This window comes from Lactuca virosa, chromosome 5 (assembly GCF_052849685.1).
Source record: "Lactuca virosa cultivar CGN04683 chromosome 5, Lactuca_virosa_CGN04683_v6, whole genome shotgun sequence".
NCBI classification, from domain to species: domain Eukaryota; kingdom Viridiplantae; phylum Streptophyta; class Magnoliopsida; order Asterales; family Asteraceae; genus Lactuca; species Lactuca virosa.
This window is the reverse complement of record NC_136430.1, coordinates 309,946,071-309,957,863: the sequence shown is the minus strand read 5'-3', so window position 1 is coordinate 309,957,863 and position 11,793 is coordinate 309,946,071. Positions and strand designations below refer to the sequence as shown.

Here is an 11,793-nt window from a genome sequence, read left to right as displayed (position 1 = left end):
TACAAACTATAAACTATACTATGGAAAAAACCTCATGTCAATCCGACTTTAAACGAATGAGATATGCATGTTTTAAAACTATCACAGAATACAAAAAAAAAAGCTGAAAAACATAAAATTTCCAGCTTTGATATCCCGACTTTGAGAGATTATAAGTCAATGAATATAAACCCAAAAATGACAAAATTATAGTCTAAAATCATGTTAAAATTATAAACTATACTATGGAAAAAACCTCATGCCAATCCAACATCAAGCGAATGAGATATGCATGTTTTAAACTTTTTATAGAAACCGGTTCCGGCCCCTAAAACCGGTTTCGGTTCCGGTTCCTAACACGGTTCCGGTTCTTAAACCCGGTTTACCCGGACCCGAAGGACCCGAAACCCGGATTACCCGGAACCCGGATAGAGTCATTCTTTAAACCCGGGACCCGGACCGGTTTTACATATTCCGGTTCTAACGATTCCGGTTCCGGTCCGGTTTTCCAGTTCTAAATCTCATCCCTGCTTAAAAGACCATGCTATAAAACTTGAAAATGCATGCAATAAAACTTAAAAACACCATACATTGGGCTATGAACCTGTGGTTGATCCGATATCAAATAGATGAACGCCTGGACCCCTTTGGCCTTTACATATGATCCAAAATTCCAAATTATAAATTACACAAAAGGTAGGTGCTAAGTAAGGAGTACAAATGTAATTATGGAAGGGGAGGGGAGCAATATGTAACTTGTGGGCATTAACAAGATTATTACAAACAGACGACGTGTTCCCATTGACTGACTTTGACTTTTTAGCACCTGTTCTCCAACGACACGCTCAATCCCTCATAAATCATAGTTACTGCAGTTACCCGCTTTGTCCTTCACTTCCCTTCTTCCTTCCTCCATCGATCTCCACCACCGAAGCATTTCAATCCGTCTAACACTGTCTCTTGCATTGTTTCACTAAACCTTGTGAAGAAAACCCCCAAATACTTACATGCTAACCTCCTGCTTCGTTTTTTCGATCTAGCGTTGCGGCGATGATTCTGCCCTGATTTTAGGGGTTTTCAGACTTGTTCCTCGACTCCGCCGTAACCACTGTATGTCTATTAGTTTGTTCGTATTAGTAAAAAAAATTGTCCAACAACTTGAACAACTGAAAGCTTTTTCAACAATTTCGTTTTTCTTCTGTTTTGCTATTTTTTGTGTTGTTAAATTAGCAATGCTGTTGTGTCTTTGATGGTTTCGGATTTTGAAGGTCTGTTTCACGCATATAATTAGGTTAACTCCAACTGAAACTTTTTGTTACTAAATAGGTTTGGTGAAAGGTGAAATTTTTGACATTTGAGCGTTTATGAATTGCTTTGGTATTGTCACATGGGTATGGATTTTGTGAAACAGTTATGATTACGCCATTGATTAAACTTAGGTTTTGTTAGGTAATGGAGGGAAAGCTGATCCATGTAGCAGGAATTTTGCTTCTTTCTGCTTGCTTCGTGCTTCAATTTGGAAGTTTGAACGCGGTATGTTTATAGAAGCACCACCTGAAAGATAAACTAAGAAGCTTAATTTGAATTATAGTACACACATTTAAACTTTACATGACACTCTTCCTGTTGTAGGTTTCAAATGATTCCTTTCTGGTAGCATCTTCTCATAATGAAAGCCGCATAGAAGGTAAGTCGATTTGTTTACACTAATGACATCAAGCATACAAAATTTTTATTTTACCAAATCATTCCATTGGATGTATTGAATGCGAGTTTCATTACCACCCTTATCTCCAAGTTAAAGTTTTCATGCTTTCATTGTTGTCATAACTTAACTTCCCCTCAATACAATCGGGGATTCATGTGGGATTTCCACTTTCTCTTTGGTTATGGTTTCCTCTTTCAGTTCATATGGTCATATACTCTATTAACTCTTCTCCATACAAACATTAGTAATGATGCAAATTTGAACATGGGATCTTGTGAGTGTAATTTATGAAGTCCAGTTAGGGTTTACTGTGGGAATTTCTAACCTTCAACAATCATAGTAACCTCAACTTTCTTTGACAGTATGCCCTTCTGGTTGGGTCAAGGGACCAAGTAATACAATATGTTATAAATACATTGAAAACTCTCAGCCTTGGAATGAGTCAGAAAACAGCTGCAGAAGTTATCATGGCCACCTTGCAGCATTAACATCATCAGCAGAATTGAGCTTTGCACAACACTTGTGTAATGAGTGTTGGGTTGGTGGCAGAAGCACAGACACTATCATTGGGCACCAGTGGACATGGTCTGACAAATCTTATAACTGGAATCAAACTCTCATTAATGTCCTCACACCAGATCTCAAGTCCATTTGCACCAATTCATCATGCTTCTACAATCCCAATAATGACTCAGCATCCCTGTGTACTATATTAACCAATAGAACTACATCTCTTGTTGCCAACACATGCAACATATCTCGCTCTTCACTATGCATGATTGTTACAGGTTTGAAAAAAAAAAAAAATTCCCCTTGATTTCTTTTTTCTTTTGTTGGTTGAACTTTTAATACTAATTTTCCCCCTTATTTTCCAGATAACAGATGTCAGCATATGCATTGCCACAAGGAATATCTGATCATACTTGCTATTGTGAGTGGGTTGATTCTCTTCACAACATTTGCAGTGGTGATATGGCTCCTTGTGTATAGGCGTAGCAAGAGGCGCCGAAAGTCTCGGAAATTATCTAATCCTGCTGAGCTGGCATTAGTTCCTCCATCATGGAAAATCTTCACACGTGAAGAACTGAGGTCGATTACAAAGAACTTCAGTGAAGCTAATCGTCTTATAGGGGATGCCAAGACAGGTGGCACATATAGTGGGGTTTTGCCTGATGGGTCAAAGGTGGCAGTGAAAAGGCTAAAAAGGTCAACTTTTCAGAGAAAGAAAGAATTTTTTTCCGAGGTTGGAAGGGTAGCAAGGCTTTGTCATCCGAATTTAGTGCCTGTGAAAGGATGCTGCTATGATCATGGTGATCGATACATTGTGTATGAGTTTGTAGTACATGGGCCTCTAGATAGATGGTTGCATCATATTCCTATGGGTGGTAGGAGTTTGGATTGGACCATGAGGATGAAAGTTGCCACTACTCTTGCACAGGGAATCGCGTAAGTGAATCCAAAGCCCCATTTGTTACACAGAAAAGAAAAGAACAGACGGTTTTGTATTGTGTTTGACATGCATTCAACTAGATCCGTCAATGGGACAAAATTTGCAATTTTTTTTGTCTCACCCAAAAAGGTGGAATGAGATGGGATAGGGATCCGCTCTTGATCTTTTCTTTGTGCAAAAGACGTAAATGCCCTCCTCGTCTTTCTCATTGGGAGTATCCCTAGAAAGTTGTCTTGTGCTGCGCTTGATACACGAGACAAAAATGGGTTGGACTGTACAAACTTTCTAGGACTATTTTGACGATAAGGCTGAAAAGGGCGTTTACGTCTTTTTCACAAACTAGATCAAGACCAGATCCCTGTCCCATCTCATTCCACCTTTTTGGGTAGGACAAAAAAATTGCAAATTTTGTCCCATTGCTAAACACAGTACAAGTACAAGGCTGTCATATTTCTCTATGTTTCCTACTATTTGTTTATTTATAATTGCTCGATTTTCTAATGATTAAAAGAATAAAATCAGGTTCCTACACGACAAAGTAAAGCCACAAGTAGTCCATCGTGACATCCGTGCAAGCAACGTACTTCTAGACGACAATTTTAATGCGCATCTAATGGGCGTTGGATTATCAAAATTCGTACCATGGGAAGTGATGCATGGTAGGACCGTGATGGCAGGTGGGACCCACGGTTACCTTGCTCCAGAATTTGTCTACAGAAACGAGCTAACCACAAAGAGTGATGTCTACAGCTTTGGGGTTCTTCTACTAGAAATAATAAGTGGTCGAAGACCGGCTTCTCAGGCAGTTGACTCGGTGGGTTGGCAGAGTATTTTCGAGTGGGCCACCCCACTGGTTCAATCACACCGGTACCTTGAGCTTCTTGATCCCGTGATTTCTGCATCTTCTTCCACTTCACCTTCTAAAATACCGGAAGCTGGTGTGGTTCAAAAGGTGGTTGATCTGGTGTATTCGTGTACCCAACATGTACCATCGATGAGGCCTAGAATGTCACATGTGGTCCATCAGTTACAGCAGTTGGCAGCTTAGTTTAGTTTTTGAATCGGGGAATTTAAATTTTCGTATTTGTCAAGAAAATTGTGTGCAAAAAAGTATGTATGATGGCATTGTACTTGTAGCATTAGCAGATAAAATGCGATTATTGTCATCGAATTTTAGTGAAGGACTATTTATATAATGAAATATGAAGACAGATGAATTTGGCTGAAATTGGTAATGCTTTCGTATTTCGACATTTTGGGCCCATTTGTTTGTTTCTTAGCACGGCCTCCTTCGTTGATGATTCGAACACTAAGGTATGTTTGTTACAACTTACATGGGTTATGAAATAACATGATGTACATTTATATTGTGTTCACATTCATTGGACTGTAATTGTGATTGTGAATTTGTGACTACGTCAATAACACAAAAATTGCTAACACAAAAAGATGGAACAAGGTAAGGTATGATCTTGTTACAAAGGATCATTGAAGATAACCCAACAAAGCGTGTCCAATCATGTCATTTGCAGTGTGTATTAAAATCAGAGAAGGAGAATGTCGATTTCTTTGTTATTAAAAGTTGAAATGGATACATGATTATATACTAGGATAAAAGAGTCTTAAACATATCAAATAGCTAAAAACTAGGAAGTAACACTAAAGAAGATAATGACAATCTCAATACTCCCTCTCAAGTTGGATTGTGAAGATCACAAACACGCAATTTGCCTCAAAGAATCTTGAAACGATCTGCACCAAGAGCTTTAGTAAATATGTTAGTTGTTTGAAATTCAGAACGAATAGCGAAAGTTTTTTTCTCTCCATTATTGATCCTTTCACAAACAAAATAACAATTCATCTCAACATGTTTTGTTTTTTCATGGTAAACCGGATTCGCTGCAATATGTATGGCTGCTTCATTGTCACACATGAGTCGTGTAGGACCATTTTGCATAGCACCCAAATCAAGTAGCAGCCACCTTAACCACAAGACTTCATATATCGTGTTTGCCATAACTTTATACTCAGCTGAAGCTGAGGATCTTGATACAACCATTTGCTTCTTTGTTCTCCATGAAGCAGGTGAACCACTCAAGCTAATAAAATATCATGTGCATAATCTTCTAATAGTAGGACAACTTAACCAACTTGCATGACAATATGTTGTGAGATCTAGACCTCCACTAGATGAAAAGAACACCCTTGACCAAGAGTGGTTTTCAAGTAGCAAAGCACTCTGTAGGTCGCATCCATATAAGACTTTTGTGGGCTGCTTAAGAATTGGCTCAGTTGGTTAACCGCAAAAGTGATGTCAGGATGTGTGACTGTGAGATAGAGAAGGCGTCCAACCAGTCTTCGATAACGAGAGGCTTCAACCTCCGGACTTTCATCATCTTTTCGAAGCTTTATGTTTTGTTCCATCAGAAATGCACTAGGTTTGCAAGCTGAAACACCACAATCTTCAAGGATATCTAGTGTGTATTTTCTTTGACTGGTCACAAAACCTTCCTTGGAACGAGGAACTTCTATACCAAGAAAGTATTTGAGTGGGCTCAAGTCTTTGATGCTAAAATGATTTTGAAGATGAGTTTTTATCTCGTTAATTTTGTCGATATTGTTACCCATCAACAAAATGCCATCGACATAAATAAGGGCAACAATATGTATTGATTCTTTCTTGAACACAAACATGGAATGGTCTGCTTTACTCTGATGGAAATTGATTTCTATAAGAGCTTTCATGAATTTTTAGGACCAATTTCTAGAAGCTTGTCGAAGACCATAAATGGACTTGTGCGTTAGCATATTTTGATAACTAAATTTTATATGCGAAAGCTATCAAAACAATCAGACCTTCAAACTCGAATCTAAATAAAAGAAAATAAGAGAAGAAGAAGAAGAAGAATGTGTACCTGCTTCCATTGAAGCTTTTGAATCTGAAGAACAAGATTGGTTTTCCAATTGATCTCAAGACCACCTCTAAGAACCCTAGCAATACCTCATGAATTTATTTGTGTAATTTTTGTGTGTTTTGATCTGCTCCTCACCATATATATATATATATATATATATATATATATATATATATATATATAGAGAGAGAGAGAGAGAGATGGAGATATACCCTAATGTGTGAGATGGAAAAGATCTTGAGGATCTTGAGTGAAACCGGGAACTCAAGCCACATATGGTAAGTGAATATTGGTCCATCAACAATCTTATACTTTTACCATGTTATTTTTGAATTTAAATGATAACCATATAATGTGCATTTTATGAAATGGTCCCATGATTTTCTAACATTGTGTAGTTTACAAACTCGTTTCTTGTTTTTCTCACAGAAACATTAAGGAGCCTTCATATAAACTTCTTCTTCGAGATCTCCATGAAAAAAATGCATTGTTTATGTCCATTTGATGAACTTCCCACTCCTTCTTTGCAGCCACAGCTAAAGCACACCAAACAGTAACCAGTTTCACGACCGGGGAAAAAGTCTCATGGAAATCAATACCTTCAATTTGAGTGTATCCTTTTGCCACTAGTCTGGCCTTAAATCTTTCAACCTCTCCAGTTGGTTTGTATATTGTTTTGTAGACCCATTTTGAGTCAATAGCTCTTTTTCCAACTGGGAGTTCCATCAAAGACCAAGTGTCATTTTCTTCAAGAGTTGTTACCTCTTTCTTCATTGCTTCAATCCATCTTGCGTTTTTCAAGGCTTGAGAAAAGTCTTTCGGTTATTCATTTGAAGTGATCGATGCTAAGAAGGCCTGATGATTTTTTAAGAACTTATTATAAGAAACAAAATTAGAAAGAGGATGTACCGGTGAATTGGTCGTAGCCGAAGAGCCTATAGTTGGGATGGGCATTGAGCAGTCGATCAATGGGGGCAAATCAGTCACAAAGTCTTCAAGGTGCTTGAGTTTAGAGGGAGCACAAGTACTTTGTCTGATTCTTGTTTGCTCCAATGTGTCATTGTTGGAAGATTCCTTTTCCTTTTGTAAGGTATTAGTCTCTGTGATCGATTGATCAATGGTAGGTCGACTTTCATCCGAATAACTAGTGAAGCTATCATTGCTGACTTGGATTTTATTTAATGCATCAACAAGGTGTTCGTTTGTAATTACCTTGTGTCCTTCATAATTTTTTCCAAAAGGAAATTCATTCTCGGTGAAAGTAGCACTTCGACTTATATGAATTCTTTGATCTTTCAAGTCATACAACTTATATCCTTTTTGACCCATCGGATATCTAAGAAATATATAGTGTATGCCTCTTTCTCCAAACTTTTCATGTTTTCCAAACACATTATATATATAGGCCAAGCAACCAAATACTTGTAAGTGTGTGTATGCGGGTACCTTTCCAAGAAGGATCTCATGTGGTGTTTTGTTGTTTAAATTGCTTCAAGGTAACTTGTTGATAATGTATGTCATTATTAGGATGCAATCTCCCTAAAATGCAATTGGAAGTGAGGCTTGAAAACGTAAAATTCTTCCCATCTCTAACAAATGTATGTGTTTCCTTTCTACCACTTATTTTTGTTGTGGTGTGTATGGCACGAGGTTTCCAATAACATACCCTTATTTTTGTAAAACTCCAACATGAATCTGGATTGGAATTTTGAACCATTATCCGTTCTCACCCTTTTGACTTTCTTCTTAAATTGCGTTTCTACCATATTGTAAAAAGAGATTAATAATTCAGCAACTTCAGACTTGGTTTTCATCAAATATACCAACACACCACGACTATAATCATCCACAATTGACAAGAAGTAATAAGAACCATTAAGAGAAGCATGTTTGTATCTACCCCATATATCAACACGAATTAAATCAAAGCAATATTCTATTTTTGAAAAACTAATTGGAAAAGGAAGCCTACTTTGTTTTGCTCTAATACATGAATCATAAAATTGGCTACAAGTACCTATATCTCCTATTTGTTGTATCTTGAGAATAACTCCCTCTGAAGTGTGACCCAATCTTCTATGCCAAACATCGTACTTCCTTAGAGTTGTCATTGCCATTTTCTTTCTTTCAACCAACTCCAAGTAGTACAATCCATCACGCTCTTTACCCATCCTAATTAGGCTCTTTGAACGTAAGTCTTGTATGTAACATGAATCAGGTAAAAATGTTAAAGAACAACCCAAATCGCGAGTTATATTGCTAACATAAATTAAATTACAATTTAAATCTGGCACATTTAAGAGATTTTTCAGTTTGAAATTGGATATATGTTTATCTCCAATTCCTTTAACATTCACAGTTTGGCCATTTATAGTAACTGAAGTGGTATTCTTTCCCTTAGTCATGGCATTTGACCATTTTGTAATGTGGGTTATGTGGTCATTGGCACCTGAATCAATGATCCAGCTGTCCAGTTTCTCGATCTTACTGATCATGTTCGCAGTTGATTTTGTTCTTTGTTCACTTGGTTTTCGCAGATTTCAACAATTGAAGCAATATATCGTAATCTTCCTTGGTGAGACTGGGCGTCTGTTGTGGAACGTCTCCACTGACGGTAACAACATGAGGGTTTTGTTGCTTGGATTTGTTTTGTTGATTTTTGGAAGTGTTGGGTTTTACATTCCACCAATCAATGAGTTCATGTGACAACCGTCAAATTTCGCTCAAGTCAAAGTCAAACAAAGTCAACAAGTCAAACCGGTCAACTCCATTAACCCTTGTATGTTAGGGTTTACATTATACAATTCGCTATTTCAATGAGAAAACATCATTTGAAAAATTCATGTGTTTGATTTTCCTTAGCCTTAACAGTGCTAAACAACAAACCAAAGCGATAAAACACTATTGCACAATCATCGGGATTGTGTAAGACACTAAATCATGGCTTAACGGGGTTTATGGACCTTTCGTTGCGAAGCCGGACACTCAAAAAGATCACAAACGAAACCTCTCACAATCTCTTTCACTCAACCTCTCTCTATTAAAATCTCTCCCAAATCTCTCCCGAATCTCTCCCAAATCTCTCTCAAAAGTTCCTTTAATTTTTTGTAATCATTCGGGCCATCCCGACCCTTAACTGGGTCAAAAACCACTTGAAACGGGGTAAAAACGGGTAAAATAGGCTTAAGGACCCAAAACTGAAGCTTCAGGACCGAAGTCCCTGTCATAAAGGAAGACGACACACATTTTTCTGTCGTAACCTTACGACTCGCGTGTTGATGACACGCAATGAGTATCAAGGAAGCCCCTGTCATAAAAGAAGACGACATGCATGTTTGCGTGTCATAATGTTTCCGGTTTTTCGACTACGACTTCGTTTTAACTCCGTTTTTCATTATTTTAACGTGGGATTTTCACCCAAAACTTTATTTTATAAACTAAGGCCCCAAAATATATAAATCTCCAGGGTTTTTATAAAAATGTATTAAAAGAATTGGTGGTTGGACTAATTATTGAGGGAATATTTGCTTTTCCTTATTTTATGACAAAAGCAAGCCACCACCACCTCACTCTATGATCATCCACTCTTTCCCACTACTCCTTGTCACCTTAGTGGACCTTTACACCCAATCTCCAGCTCTTCCCATGTTCTAAGAGCTGGAGGATTGATCCTCTCTCCTCATTCTCCATAAAGTTCTTTCATTCTACACTTAGCAACCAAAGGACACTCTCCAAAATTCTCTCATCTTTTCTCTCAATTTCAAGAACTTCAAGGATTTCTCCAGGGATTTCTTCCTTCAATTAGTAAGTATCTTCATCATTCACATAATTATTAAACTCCATTCTACTCAAATCATTGATATCTTACACAAATTCCATCTTATTCGGTGTTAGATTCTCGAATCATCAAGACATCTTCTTAGTGTTCTTGGGTTGAACACTTCCTCTATCTCACTTTCATCTACTGAAATCACATAAGGTGAGTTCATACCCCTACATTTACATGTTTTTCTTAAGTTTTAAGGGGGGAATACAAGTAAAATCATCAAGAACACAATTAAACTTTTTCTAACAGATTACATCAGAAAAGATGGACGTTAATCACGGACTGTTTTGGTCAACTTAAATATTTTATTTTTCAAAACTGTTCCAGGTGCAAGTAGTTCAAACTCGTAGCTTTAAAATGGCTACTTGCACATCTCCATATGATTTTTCTACAATTTATGGTGATTTTTACAAAACTGCCTGTCATTTCAGAGGCAAACCCGGACCAGTCTGTGATTATGAACATTTTCACCTCTGTTAGAGATCACTAAAAATCATGGTAAAATTTACGAACAAACTAGACTCATATTCCAAACTCTCAAAATTTGCGGATTTGGATTTAGAGCTTTGATGATTTTTTTATAAATTTTCTAAGAACAGTAACAGAAACTGTTTTTCAACGAAAAGTTGCTGTTAATTTCATTTCACCTTGTAACATGTTGAGCAAGGTGTATATCTTTATGTGATTATATGTTATTGCAATATATGACATTTTATCTTAATATTTAGACACACATCAGTTTACAAATGGATTTGGTCATATAAAATATAAAGAATAACAAGTGATTATAATCAAAGTACAATCGATACATTCAAACATTTAATAAACTATTTTGAATATAGTTTGCATACATTACCACGTACTACCCTTGGTTGATAAACTATAATAGGTATAGTTTATGATACATTACATAACAAATACATTTAAAAAGGGTACATTTATACAAAGGATATTTTCATTAAGCAAGGTACGGCCATACGGTACCAAGTTTTCATAACACGTAATTCCGTTAATGACTTTGTGAGACATTTACTTCAAATTACCATTAAGTCCTGTATTGTAACCAGAGTCTCCTTGAGGGAGAGCGTGATACTTGTGTATAGATCTATATTGGGTTTGACAAACCCACACCTAAGCTGCATGCAACAGCTAGACCGGCAGGTCTGGGGTGACAAATGTCATAACATTTCCGACGCCTGAAGAACGTCGTTTCAGGCCAACTAGGTCATAGCATGGTTATAATAACTCACATAAAGTATTAATAAACGTTGGAATTTACGGGAACTTCATTAAAATTTAACGAGTTTATGTCGATTTAAACTTGCATTGTTTTACTATAAATATGACAAATTACTTGTACATTTCGGTCTTTGGGTTTTAAGACTACATTTACACATTAAGGAAAATATTGGATTTTCTAACACAAATACTACTTTCACAAACGAAAGGCTTTTAATAATACCAAACAAAAGCTTATGAACTCACCAACCTTTGTGTTGACACTTTTTCAAACAACTTGTATTCTCAGGAAATCATTAAACAGGTAATCAAGTGCTTTTGAGGATGGGACGCTAAGGCGTCTACTATTTCATATTTTGTCAACATATTGTAATTGATTCGTAAACATGTAATTCATACAATGATGTAACTTTTTCAATTATATATATGTTGGTTGTGTTTGCTTGAATTACTATTACAATTGTTGTTATGATACTATACATGAAGTCCTCCACCCCCGGACGTTTCCGCCATCCTTGGTTTGGGGGTGTGACAGATTGGTATCAGAGCACAGTTTATAGTGAATGAAGTATATTAAACCACATAAGATATACAAACTATAAACACAATTGGGACTAATAGTCTCTGATTTGTGCATTTTTCAAATAAATATACTTTTAGAAAATAAATGATTTTT

General features: G+C 36.7%; 1 protein-coding gene and 1 long non-coding RNA gene across 3 annotated transcripts; both read left to right on the top strand.

The window, feature by feature from the left end:
• The first annotated feature begins 794 nt into the window (after positions 1–794).
• LOC145115272 (protein kinase family protein / C-type lectin domain-containing protein) lies at positions 795–4,365 on the top strand. 2 transcript variants are annotated; one of them, XM_079051535.1, is made up of 6 exons: positions 795–1,089; positions 1,419–1,512; positions 1,612–1,666; positions 2,050–2,475; positions 2,563–3,133; positions 3,660–4,365. In XM_079051535.1, exons 2-6 carry the CDS (start codon positions 1,432–1,434, stop codon positions 4,183–4,185), a joined length of 1,659 nt encoding a protein of 552 aa, XP_078907661.1. In that variant the 5' UTR covers positions 795–1,089; positions 1,419–1,431; the 3' UTR covers positions 4,186–4,365. The 2 variants fall into 2 exon arrangements, with proteins under 2 accessions (XP_078907661.1, XP_078907659.1); XM_079051533.1 differs by having other exon boundaries at positions 796–1,089; positions 1,429–1,512.
• Positions 4,366–9,740: 5,375 nt separating this feature from the next.
• On the top strand, positions 9,741–11,451 carry LOC145115001 (uncharacterized). Its single transcript, XR_013711381.1, has 3 exons — positions 9,741–9,856; positions 9,947–10,031; positions 11,407–11,451. It is a non-coding gene; the product is annotated as an uncharacterized LOC145115001 (long non-coding RNA).
• The last annotated feature ends 342 nt before the right edge of the window (positions 11,452–11,793 follow it).